This window comes from Gymnoscopelus microlampas (assembly GCF_963454915.1).
Source record: "Gymnoscopelus microlampas genome assembly, chromosome: 3".
In the NCBI taxonomy this organism is placed as follows: Eukaryota; Metazoa; Chordata; class Actinopteri; order Myctophiformes; family Myctophidae; genus Gymnoscopelus; species Gymnoscopelus microlampas.
Window position 1 is genome coordinate 27,549,111 of NC_139940.1, and position 12,685 is coordinate 27,561,795.

Below are 12,685 nucleotides of genomic sequence, written 5' to 3' on the forward strand. Positions count from 1 at the left end.
GTCACAATTAGTCATTACTGTCAAGCAATATAAGAGAAGATGTCACAAAATTCTTCAGTTTATATAACTAACCAATCCTATGCCTTCATGATGCCACCCACTACTACAGTGAACTTAAAAAATGATGGTGAATAATAAATATGCAGCAACGCCGAAATACCAGATCTGCAGAACTCTAGTAGCAGAGCAGTTGTGTCTCCGTTTCATGTAATGTGCCAGGTTGTGTGTGTGTGTGTGTGTGTGTGTGTGTGTGTGTGTGTGTGTGTGTGTGTGTGTGTGTGTGTGTGTGTGTGTGTGTGTGTGTGTGTGTGTGTGTGTGTGTGTGTGTGTGTGTGTGTGTGTGTGTGTGTGTGTGTGCGCGTGCATGCGTGTTCATGCATGCATGTGTGCATGAGTATGTCCACGCATTCATGCACATTTCTTGTTTATTTTAGATTACATTGCTAGTTACTGGAAAGTATGCTGTGGAATTAGATGGCATTAGAAGAGAAGCAGCACAAGAAGTGGTCCAGTTTTGCAGGTAGGATTTATTAACTTAAGGGATTTAATATAGGCTCTCAGCAAGCATCAAAGGGCCCCTTCTGGGATTAAAATTAATATTGTAGATGATCTTTGACCCCTGGAATACAACGTTATCCAGACCTTTATAAACCACATCTTTACTGTAGTCAAATGAAAACTTTCATTCTAAAAGCAGCGTTTTTAATCACCCTCCTGAGTGGGAACAAGCTATCTAGCTATCTGCTAATTCTGAATTAAGTATTGTTTACCATGTTAGAGAAAGATAGTTGCTACTATTTCTGGTCGCATTGCCACAGATCAAAAACATCTGAGATGAGCATATTGACTATTTTCAGTGCAATTACATACTTTTAAGCAGAAAAATAAAAACATTTAGCATTATTATTAATATATTGTCACAAATGCTCCATAAACACGAATGCAGATATATATATTCTTTAGAGGTATAGTTCTGTTTAAGCAGCACTGTACAGACTTAATATATTTTTATGTGACAAATCAAGTATCATCTGCTTCTCCTCTGCATCACATGGATTACACTTTGCTTTTGCAAACATGATTGTACAAAGTAATTTCCCTTTACACCCTAACAGTGTAGATCACATTCATAATATTCAAATCATATTCAAAGTAGCAGTAGGCACTAACTAGTTGGTACAGTTATTCTGAATCCATTCAACAGTTCAGAGTAAAGCTAATGCAAAGCCAAATTATTCTCAATTATTCTCAATTTTAAATACAAAATCAAATAAATCACTTATCAAATACTGCTAGTCTGATGTCAAATTGTCACACAACAAAAAATACACTTTTCATATGAACAACACAAATTAGGCTTAATCAGTGCTAGTGTTTGTTTGATTCAACGTGTAATGTAATGTTACTTGCACACTGAATTATAGCGACTGTGAAAGTATAATGAAATGATCCAAAGCCCTATAAAATGCTCTTTTGTCAGTCAGAAACTTCCCAACATGACCAGCACTGGCACTGCTCAGCCTAGAGACTTGGGAGACTAAATGTATTGTTTTTGTCACCATAGAGTGACTCTATGGCCAATCTATGTTACAACTGTTGAAGGCTTATTGCATTGCAGTCTCACAAACCTCCTCAACCTGTCCAACAGAACCACTGCAGTGCCCTCTGGTGGATGACACCTCCTATGGTAGCCTACTGGGTAGCAGAATCTAAAACATCACCTGGTACGGTAGTGGTACTGTATGTCGTGGAGAAGTTCAGACCTATGGTTCAGACTAGAAGGTTAAGACCTTGTTCTCTGCACCTCTTGTTGTGACGTAGTGTCAGTAGCTTGCGTAGCTGGGAAAAGACAAAATTCTTCACGTTGGCTGGTTTAGAGTGAGCCAAAGTAATGGCTTTTGGGGGATGTGCTCGGAGATTGCTGAGGAAGGAAGGAGAAACAGCAGTAACAATATTTAGTGTTCATTAATATTAGCAATGTGAACAGGTTAGTGATATGCTCATCATATTATTACAATGCTCGCATTCCTCTTCCGATTACTCTTCAAGAGAGCTTGTCAACAATAACAGCCACCAGTCAAATGTCTGCTAAGATTCTATGAGTCACTTTGTCATCCCATAGCCAATCTTTTCTATTCTAAAAACTATGGCAGCTGAGGAATGCAGGACCCAATCACTACGATTTTCCTTACCGTTGCAATTTAGAGCCATGTTTGTTGTAAATGTAAGACCGATGGGCCACCAGAGGCAGACGTGGGACCATAGAAGGAGGTCTGTAACAGCAACCAGGACCCATGAGGTTCCTGGACAGAGCTGAAAGGGAGTCTCTGTAGACCAGACCATGTCTAGTAGACAAGTTACAGTGATGACATGTCGCCAGCTAAAAGACAAAGAACCGAGGAATATGATAGTTCAGTATGAATGTCCAGATTCAGATTGCCATTTAAAAAACAAACATATATAGTTCTAAAGGGACCTTTTGGATCACAACAACGTGTGCACCACTCAGTACTTTTCAGATTTAAGTAACACATTCCAATATGCATAATCTTTGGTCATGATTGAGTAACCCTTTAAATATGAATTATATTATGTTGTAATGATTATGAGGTTTTACAAATTAATTCATAAACTAAAGAATATGACAGATTTTCATCCATTTTCCCATTAGAGTCAAAATGGCATGTTATGGACCGCCTTGATGCAACACATAACCCTAGAGCCCATGCAGTGTTTTTATAGCTGCTCTAATTCCAGGCATATACACATGCAAGTATAACAGAATATCAGGACAGCTCCCAGAAGGCCCTGAACTTGTCAAAGACCCACTTCTTCATTAGCCTGTAAACAGACAGGTTTGCCGCATTATTCTACATTTCCATGTATTCTATGTATCTCTTGTATGTATCTCTTGTATTCATCTTAACACTGGTTTTAATTCATGTGTGACTTTTCCTTTGTATAAATTGATTTTTTTATGCAGTCATTTTCTTGTTCTATTGTGGTGGACCACCTCAACATGAAATAATTCATTATCTTTCTGCTGTCTGTTGTGCATATTCACATAAATACTGTATAGAGGCTGTGTAGAAGAAAGATGCCAAATCATTTGGCTAGTCTCTTTCATTATATGTTGGCTCAAAATGTCTGTAGGATACTGAGGACTTCTCAGTAAACTACAAATAATAATTATAGACCTAAAGTGACAAACACTGTATTCAATTTTGTATAAAAAAAAAAAAGTTGCAGTCTACACAAAAGCCTTAAACCACCCAATAAAGGTTCTGTGCAGGCAGTAGCCTACATCTGCTTTTGAGGTTCTTATTTATCAAACAATTTAGTGGCTCTTTAGTTTTCATAACGGATATGCTATAATCATAACCCACAGTCTGTAAAAAAGGATAAGCCTTGCTAAATTACTGCTGCCAAGAGCTATAGCCTGATGATAAGGATATGTATTTATATAGCACCTTTCATACATAGAATGCAACTCAAAGTGCTTTACACAAAAAAATATATATCATAAAACTAAAGAAATTGAAAAATAAAAATGAAAAAATAATAGAAAAACAAGTACATAAAGAAACAATCACATGTGCAGAAAACGATTTAAAAAAGAACAGAAAAGAAACCCCATTGAATATCTGTCAGATGAATCATTGCGATAAGCAAGGCGAAATAAATATGTGTTAAGATTACGTAAAAAAGGGGGGAAAGGTAGGCTACTTACGGTAACAAAGGTTGCCATGCCGTGCTGTCAGGTCTGAAGTGGACAAATATTCAGTAGCCTATGATACGAATGAACAATGAATTCAAATCAATGTAGCCTACTGTCTGTCAGTGCCAATGGTGCAGGTGCAGGGACGGACTGGATTGCTGGTGCTCCTGCTCTTCTTCAAGGCTCTTCTCGTCTGTCACCAGTGACGCTACCACTTACCAACCAGAGAGATAGGCACTTTCAAAGCCATTGATTGGCTCTGGCAGCTTATTTTACCATAACTTGGGCAAGAACAAAATTAGGCAGAGAGGGGGAAATAGACTAGACTAGAGAGAAACGGTGTTGCCATGTCCACTTATTGTAAGCGAATTTGGGCTTCTGTAAAGTTGGTTGTTGCGGGTTGCGGACTTTCAAACATTTCATGTCAAGGACCAAATTGTATTCCGTATTTGTCCACACGGACCCCCATCTCATTTTTTTTTTTTTGCCAGGGACCCCCATACCAGATTTGTGTTAAGATCTACAAGCTCTGTGAGCTGATGATAGATTTAAAGTGCTCATGTCACGTGGGCCGACGTGGCCTAAGTCGCTTCTTTTGGGTTTACATAGAACTGGTTGCTTGTTTCTCGCACACAATCTGGAGAGAAAGAGAGCAGAGAATGTGCGTGCGTGTGTGCATGAGCATTGCAGGGCTATGTGTAGTTGGGCTGTAGGGCTTAACAATGACTCAACAGATCTACATATATATTCAATTAAAATAAATAGGGAATGGAGATAAAATACATATGGTGAAATTATTGGAATAGATTAAAGCTATTACTTTCCATTTTGAGTTCGAATTGACATAATGAAAATGAGGTTCGAGTATTATGCGAATAAAGAAGCTATTTCATTCACACCCTTCTAATTTTGAGCATTAAGAAGATCCTTTTAATGAAAATACCACATAGTGAAATCCTTTTAATTGAACAGAGAGTGTACAAATGGAACCAAATGAACATGTGAGGGTCCATTTGTTTCCAATTGGACTTGTTGGGTCCATTTGGTTCCATTTTGTACACTGTCAGAGTTCCAGTAACACTCAGGATTTTACAGTGCCAAAATAGCCTAAGAAAAAAGAACATTCTGAATTCAACTAGAGAAAGTGAGCTCCTTCAGATGCAACATTATGATAAAAAAAAATCCCTCACTCTGCCCTCTGTCTGCCACAAAAAGAAAATATAATTAATTTAATCCAGATACTGTATTACATTGACTGTTTTGACAATATGGCAGATGGTGGCTGGTAGTGGCTTTGAGCAGCGTGTTAATTTGAATGAGAGCTTATTTTACTATCAAAATCACTTTTGTCTGTGGCCTGCGCATGAGTAAATTACTAGCTACACATCTTTTCAGAGGAGACCTCCTTAAAGTAGGTTTATATTTGATCATTTTAAATTTCACCAATCTATCATTATTGTTATTGCTGTGATAATACCTTGACATTATTGCCTTTAATATTAATTTGAGGCGACACATCTGGTACTGTCAAACTAAATATGCAGTCTTAGGCATGTAGCCTATACCATACACATTAAAATAAATCATGGACACACAGAGGTAAATCTAGTTAGTTTATATACTATATTTAGACAGATATCTAGTAGGCCTACTCATGTCAGATTCAGAACCATAACTGGACCAAAGTACTTTTACATTTTGGATAGCCTACTGCACCATAACAACCCTTTGGCATCTGCATGACATGTTTGTAAGCAATGATAAAAATGGCTTGCTGAGAAAAGGTGAATATACCCACAAGTTAAGCAGTTAGCAGTAAATGCTATAGACTCTTTAAGCCTTAGTTTTCTCTTCCTGCCAGCATCCTGCCCATCGTATGCAAAGTGCCAAACTCTTGACTACCAAATTGGGCAGCATTTGACTCCCAAATGTGTGTTCACCTGTTTTGAAGATGACATATTACTAGAGTCTAATAGCAGCTCACTGTTTGCTGGTAGAAGACAGCTGGCTTGCTGACAGGTGAGACATTTTGTTTTTGTCATATAATTGATAATTAGAAACACATACATGTTTTAAGAAAATGTTTAGCTTCTCTGACCGTCTAGTTTAAACATTTTAGTTACCCTTTATAGTAACCATAGCACCAAAAATGAAATACAATATTTGACATAACATTTACATGACATTAACGTGAAGACTGTCACCCTCATTGTATTGTTCTTTTACCCTGTCACTTCTGGTAATCTGTTAATTTACGTTTATATATCACAAATTTCACTTCACAAAAAAGGGCAATACTGTAGAATGTACAACAAGGCAACTGAACATAATTGTCTTTATCAAAAATGTATGATAACAGTTGTTGATGTCATGGTAAACATCCCCATTATTATGCATGAAATATTAAGTCATGTACATTTCCATTGCTTCATATATTGTCATACAAAATCCTGTCATTTGACTGAGATCATTAAAAAAATATGACTAATAATTGTGATTGTAAATGTAATGAACACTTATTACATTTCATACTTTTACATTAAACTAATTCTAGGTACTGGCAACAAAGTGAACGAGGTTGGCTTCCATGCACCTCTCTGCCACAATGGGCCTGGTTATTTTCCTTATCCTATTAGCCCTTCATGAAGGTAAGTCACATCCAAACTTAACTCATTATCATATAACCTCACGTTTTACTGTATTGTATAAGCTTTTAGATTTGAATCCATTAAACCACATTATGATGTTGATATTAATTACAAATGCTTTTAAAATTAGTTGGGTATTTCTTAAAATGCATTCATACAGTCCCTACTGTATATGAGATAAGGACATAGGATACATGTTAACAAAAGTATACTGTAATTAAGGTTAAGATGAAAATCTGTCTTACTGCTGTCTCTCTTCTAGAATCCACAGCCACCTCTCTAAACACCAGTGGCAAAAACTTCATCATTGCTTTTCCTGAGAACATTGCTCATTATCATCCCAATAAACCCGAGAACCACATCATAATCACGGCGCTGTATGACAACACTAATGTCGTCCTTAAGGAGCATACCTTCAATACACAAACAAAGGACTTAAGTGCTGGGGAGACAACTGATTTGCTACTCAAAGCAGCAATGGAGCTCAAAAGGCAGGAATTGACCAATCGTACAGTCATTATTGAGAGCACAAAAACAATTGTCGTCTATGCGATCAGCAAAAAAATTGGCAGTATTCAGAGTGCCCTTGTTGTACCAACTGATAACTTGGGCACAGAGTACCACATCCCATCATGGCCCCAAGTAACCTCTGAACGAGGCTTCAAAATTATCATCATCAATGCTGACAAAGATAACACAGTCACTTTGGTTGGAGCAGAGACACAGAAAGCTTTGCTTCGTCCATATCAGTTGGCTCAGTTTGCGGTAAGTGAGTCCATGCGGAGCTTGTCGGCAGTGCTACCTGTGGCAGTCCTCTTCAGTCACCCATGCTCTACCATAGACAATTGCACTTGTGGTATGCTTTCCACCCCTCTGGCACCAACCAGGGCTGGGTTCAAATTGCAGTTCTTGGTGCCACCACTGCTGGCAGAAAATGCTGAAAGTGGGTCATTACTACTTCTGAAGCCCAGTCCAGAAACCTACAGCCCTCAAGCCTTGCCCCTGCAGACCTTGAGTCCTGTTGTCTTCTACCGACCTGGCATGCTCCTCAGCCTCATCTCCATACAAGACTTTTCCTCTTGCTTTATACTTAACACATTCCAAGAGTCCCAAGACATAAAAAACGTTGCCCTTCTCGTTGTCCCCAAAGACCAAACAGATGGGGTTCACTTGGAGACTCTTCCTTTGTCAAATGTTAGGTGGGAGGTGATGGACGGTACAGAGTACTCCTGGGCAGAGATTGGTCTGACACAAAAAAGACATGTCATCTGGCACACTTCCTCTAAAATAGCTGTCTATTTTATTGGGAAAAAAGAAAGTCTTTATTTTGGGAATGCAGCCTCTAGCATCAGCAAATATCCAGGTATAATAATACCACAAATAATATTTATAATCACGATAATAATAATGTTACTCATAGTGAATTGATCAGATTATTAATTACAATTAAATTAATGTATTATTGTTAATTAAACTGGGTTTTTTTTCTTCAACTCTCTCAACTCCTGAACAGACTTTAAGGGCTGTGTTGTGGCTCAAGAAGCTTTGGAAATCGGAGCTGAGAAGATGGGCTGGCCTGAATCAGTCCAATACTGCAAAAGCAAGGGCCTTGAGCTGATGAACATAGTCACCTCTGAGTTACAGCAACACATCGGCCCAAAGCTGATGGAGGCCAAGACAGATGAGCAAAAGGAGGCATGGATCGGTCTCCGTCGAAGTTCCTTGACAGGGAACTGGTACTGGGTAGATGGGACAACAGTGGAGAACACTAGCTGGGCCGAAGGGGAGCCAGGCACCCCTCAAGATGGCCAATGTGCCATTATGAGTCTCGATCCCACCAAGGGCTTTGGCTGGAGTGATGAGGACTGCTGTAAGGCTGCCCATCCTATCTGCTACAGAAGCCCACATTTGTTTCCTTTGACTTGATGATGATTACAGTAGTCTTGCGTTGCCAGACGAGCAGAGATCTCTGCTTACCGATGGTGACATCTCAATTCAATGTAGCTGATAGAATAATAGACCTATACTGCTTATAACACCGTCCCTACTGTATATGAAGGGCTGCCCTAAGACTTTGGATTGGTTCTGAAATGTAAGTTTTGTTTTAAACTTTAAAAAAAAAATCCACCCAGTTTTAACAATGAAAGCTATTTCACTTTCACTCTCACCAGTCTCTGGTTGAGTGAAGCTTATTGGCTTAAAAGTCTATTATGGTGACGATTATTGATGATCCTGATTTAGGCTACATGCTGCAAGATGTAGGCTACATTTACTGTATTTGAGTAGTATAAGTAATCAACCATATTTGTAACATTACTGTTTCAACTTTATTTGTAACATATGATGACTGACTGGAGACTTATAATGATAAAGAACATCATCATCATTATTAATAAAAGTTTGCAAAACCCGCCTAGTCATTTGCCCTCTTTTACAATAAGAACCTGGTCATTATGTAATTGTTTAAAAATGATGACATGAATCAAACAAAATCACTACTTTTACTACAAGAAATAAAAACATTTTAGCAGAAACAGGAAGTTTGCACCTTCCTGTAACCATATACTGTAGGCCTATCACCTAAATGGATCGGTACTCCCATTGATCAGATGGGTTTCTGATCATTTTTGTTTAATCATTTAACAAACCTTTTGTTTTGTGATAAGCACATGTTACTTTGGCCAATCGGTATCCTTTCATAAAATAAAATAAAAATAAAGAGTTGGATCCTCATCTGAGTATTTTCCTACAATGGCCAAACCGACTGTCCAGGGATCTATTTGCATACCATGTTTAAAATGTAAATCAAAATACACTGTTCACAAATTCAATTATTCTATACATATTCAAATACTGTAATAGAGAGATGGAGAGACGAAGAATCAAAGCAGGAGGACAGTGCAATGGTTGCAAGAAGAAGTATGAAGCGATGGTGAAGGAGTTTAATTACCTGGGGTCAATTATCTAACTAAGAAGTGGAAGAGAGGTGAAGAGAGTGCAGGCAGGGTGGAACTTATATGGATGAAGTGTCAAGAGTGATTTGTGACAGAAGGGTACCAGCAAGAGCGAGAGGGAAGCAGTGGTGGAAAAAGTACTCAAATGTTTTACTTAAGTAAAAGTATCAATACCGCAATGTAGAGGTACTCTGTTAAAAGTAAAAGTCCGGAATTCAAAATTTACTTGAGTAAAAGTACAAAAGTATTGGTATCAAAATGTACTTAAAGTAGCAAAAGTAAAAGTACTAAAATGTTTGAAAATAGCAGATCTACAAGCTCACATCACGTCGCAATGCGACGCGTTGTGAGCTTGTAGATTGCAGATTTTCAAATAGCCTAGGTATAAAATAAGGCTAAAGTGGTTAATGTATATTTTATAAAGTAATAATTTATATCTGCAAAGTAACTAACTAAAGTTTTCAAATAATTGTAGTGAAGTAAAAGTATAATATTTGCCTCCGAGATGTAGTGGAGTAGAAGTAAAAGTATAGACAATTGGAAATACTCCAGTAAAGTAAAAGTACCTCAAAATTAGTACAGTACTTGAGTAAATGTACTTAGTTACTTTATACCACTGGAAGGAAGATGTATAAGATGGAAGTAAGACCAGCGATGCTGTACAGTTTGGAAACGGTGACACTGACGACAAGTCTGTGCCACAAATCCAATAATGTAGAATTTAATTATTTAATTCCCATGCTTATTAATTATGTCTGAAAATCCTCCCCGCAAGGTGTAATATGGCATATGGAAGTCACATAATACAAAATTTCAAAAGCACAAGTATGGCTTATATAGATAAACAAGGTCGTATTTGGATATATGTTGTTTGCTGTTATCATAAATCATTAGGGATGAATAGTTTAGTTTAGTCAGGAAGCCTGAAAGACAAGGTCATTTCCACCAACATGTGAACTGAGCTCGCCCTTGCACCATCCACACCCCCACGCCCAGCAGAAGCAGTAGCTTGGCCCCCAGAGAGACAGACATCAGGAACAGGAGAGGAGTAGACGTCCCCCCAGAGGTCGGCTCCAGCCTGGGGGGCAGCACATACAGGGTGGCCTGCTCCTTGCCCAATGGGTTGGAGGCACTGCAGGTGTACTGCTGTCCAGGGTGAACGTCTTGTAACTGGCTGATGGTGCGGTGCTGCGCTGCAGACCCCTGTGCCAGGGGGGAAATGGCAAGTCCTTCCAGCAACTCCTCTGGACCAACCCACTGGACATCTGGTAGCGGGGAGCCTTGGACCCGACACAGGGCTCTGTAGCCTGACTCCTCATTGCCCTCTACTGACAGGCCAAGGATCTTTGGGGGAGCTGAAAAACACAAACACTGCATGTAAAAGAAATCCAAACTATGAAGTAAACAGCAAGACCAGTGCCTACACACACATCTGGCCATGTTTGACAATATTCAATTATTCCATCCAAAAGATTTAGCTTACATAGCCTACATATTTTAAAAGGGCAAACTGCCCTTATCAGATGTTCCTTTTGAGGGGCAATGAAAGATGACTGATATGGTAAAAGTACAGACAGGATTTAAACTCCAGCAGAAACATAAACAGAAGAATTCTTGTTAACATAATATAGGGAACAAATTAGATGAAAGAAAATTAGATGTTAAAAAGGCAACAGGATACTGGATATTGACTGAAAATTATACAAAAAACTCTACCCTCCACTCTGAGCCTTGTGCCCATCTTATCTTCATAGCTGGTGTGGTCGTGGCCGGGCACCTCTACACGGCAGTAGTAGCGGCCGCTGTCCTGCAGGCCGACGCTGTTGATACGCAGCGAGAGGTCATGCTGACGCGGGTTCCCCTCCAGGCGGTACCGCTGATCTTGCTGGGGTCCCGAATCACAGGTTTGAGACACGATGTGGCTGGTGCAGTGAAAGAGAATGGTGGAGCCCTGCCCATGACCCAGACGCCAGACCACCTGCAGTGAGGAGTGTTGGGTGTGCTGTGGGTGGCTGAAGGAGCAGGGAAGCACCACCGGGTAGCCCTCAATGGCTCTCACTTCGGCCTGCACCTTCATGGACCAGCCATCATCACTGTAGCTCTGCCCTGGGGGTGGATAAAGTCGTAAAACTATTATACTGTACATCTACAAGCTCACAATACGTTGCATCACATGAGTAGAGAAGTTATAGATCTGCTATTTTCAGTGTGCAACACCTTCATATGATAGAGCATTACTTTGGCATAAAGATAGGCCTGTTTATGCGGAGAGTAGGCCCTACAGGGATACCACATGTGCTTGACACAAACAAAACAGCAATCAGTCTTCAAAGAAAAAGTTTAATAATTTAAAATGTTTCATTAGCTGTAGCCTGTAAACAGCTCTATGAAGAGAATGTGTCTATCATTAAGCCCGGCATGCTTTTTGGTCTGAATGTCAATGTCATATCCCTTTAAACAGTGCAAAGAATTACTAATACATGTAAAGTTCACTTTTGACTGTTATGACCCCAAACAACTGTGAGCATGTTATTAACCAGTAGCTATTCATCCAGCACTTATCAAGAGAGAGACAATCATTTGACATGACCAAGTGAATTGACCCCTGTAATAAAAGCATTCTTTCCCTCTGGTATCATCATCATCTGTTTTACGTCCGGAGACTCCTGTCCAGGACAGGCTTCAGTCGTGCCTCCTCAGGAGACTTGGCTCAGATCTGAACCCATTTGATTTGGCGTTAGGAACCTGTTGTGACTGCATACCCTTTCCCCCCCTGGTATATGTACAATAATGATATACTTGATTACATTACAGTATTTACTTTACTTTCTCACAGTAGCATGTGTGTTTCAATCAAGTTGAGCATTTCAGTGCATATGTATAAGTCTGTGTATAAAGACACAATATAGCCAATATAGCCTAAGCTCACCTTTTATTGAAGATAACAGCAGGCTCAGAACGCAGCAGATCTGTTGAACATCCATTGTGAGAGTGTGTGTGTGTGTGTGTGTGTGTGTGTGTGTGTGTGTGTGTGTGTGTGTGTGTGTGTGTGTGTGTGTGTGTGTGTGTGTGTGTGTGTGTGTGTGTGTGTGTGTGTGTGTGTGTGTGTGTGTGTGTGTGTGTGTGTGTGTGTTTGTGTTTGTCATTAGTGTGACTCACCATCACCCCAGACAGTGTCATGTGGTTAATTCTTTCCAATCTATTTAAATATGTCATTTAAAATGAAAATATACAGTCTACTCAACACTGAATGAAAACCTTTTAACAAAGACTAATTATTTGGGGGTATTACGATAAACACTTGTTGTGGGTGTTAGATTAAACAACATTGTTGCTGCAGTGTTAAATTAAATACTGTATCTTGC

General features: G+C 39.3%; 2 protein-coding genes and 1 long non-coding RNA gene across 3 annotated transcripts; 1 reads left to right on the top strand and 2 right to left on the bottom strand.

Annotated features, from left to right (window-relative positions):
- Positions 1-578: 578 nt before the first annotated feature.
- On the bottom strand, positions 579-3,891 carry LOC311041458. Its single transcript, XR_014600409.1, has 3 exons — positions 3,731-3,891; positions 2,193-2,380; positions 579-1,921 (listed from the first exon to the last, which is right to left on the bottom strand). It is a non-coding gene; the product is annotated as an uncharacterized lncRNA (long non-coding RNA).
- A 1,817-nt stretch (positions 3,892-5,708) lies between these two features.
- Positions 5,709-9,737, top strand: LOC311042102 (IgGFc-binding protein-like). The gene is made up of 4 exons (XM_084052655.1): positions 5,709-5,737; positions 6,273-6,366; positions 6,629-7,729; positions 7,880-9,737. Exons 2-4 carry the CDS (start codon positions 6,306-6,308, stop codon positions 8,290-8,292), a joined length of 1,575 nt encoding a protein of 524 aa, XP_083908781.1. The 5' UTR covers positions 5,709-5,737; positions 6,273-6,305; the 3' UTR covers positions 8,293-9,737.
- A 135-nt stretch (positions 9,738-9,872) lies between these two features.
- LOC311042103 (sialic acid-binding Ig-like lectin 15) lies at positions 9,873-12,308 on the bottom strand. Its single transcript, XM_084052656.1, has 3 exons — positions 12,250-12,308; positions 11,037-11,426; positions 9,873-10,675 (listed from the first exon to the last, which is right to left on the bottom strand). The coding sequence occupies exons 1-3, from the start codon at positions 12,302-12,304 to the stop codon at positions 10,257-10,259; spliced, it is 864 nt and encodes a 287-aa protein (XP_083908782.1). The 5' UTR covers positions 12,305-12,308; the 3' UTR covers positions 9,873-10,256.
- Positions 12,309-12,685: the final 377 nt, after the last annotated feature.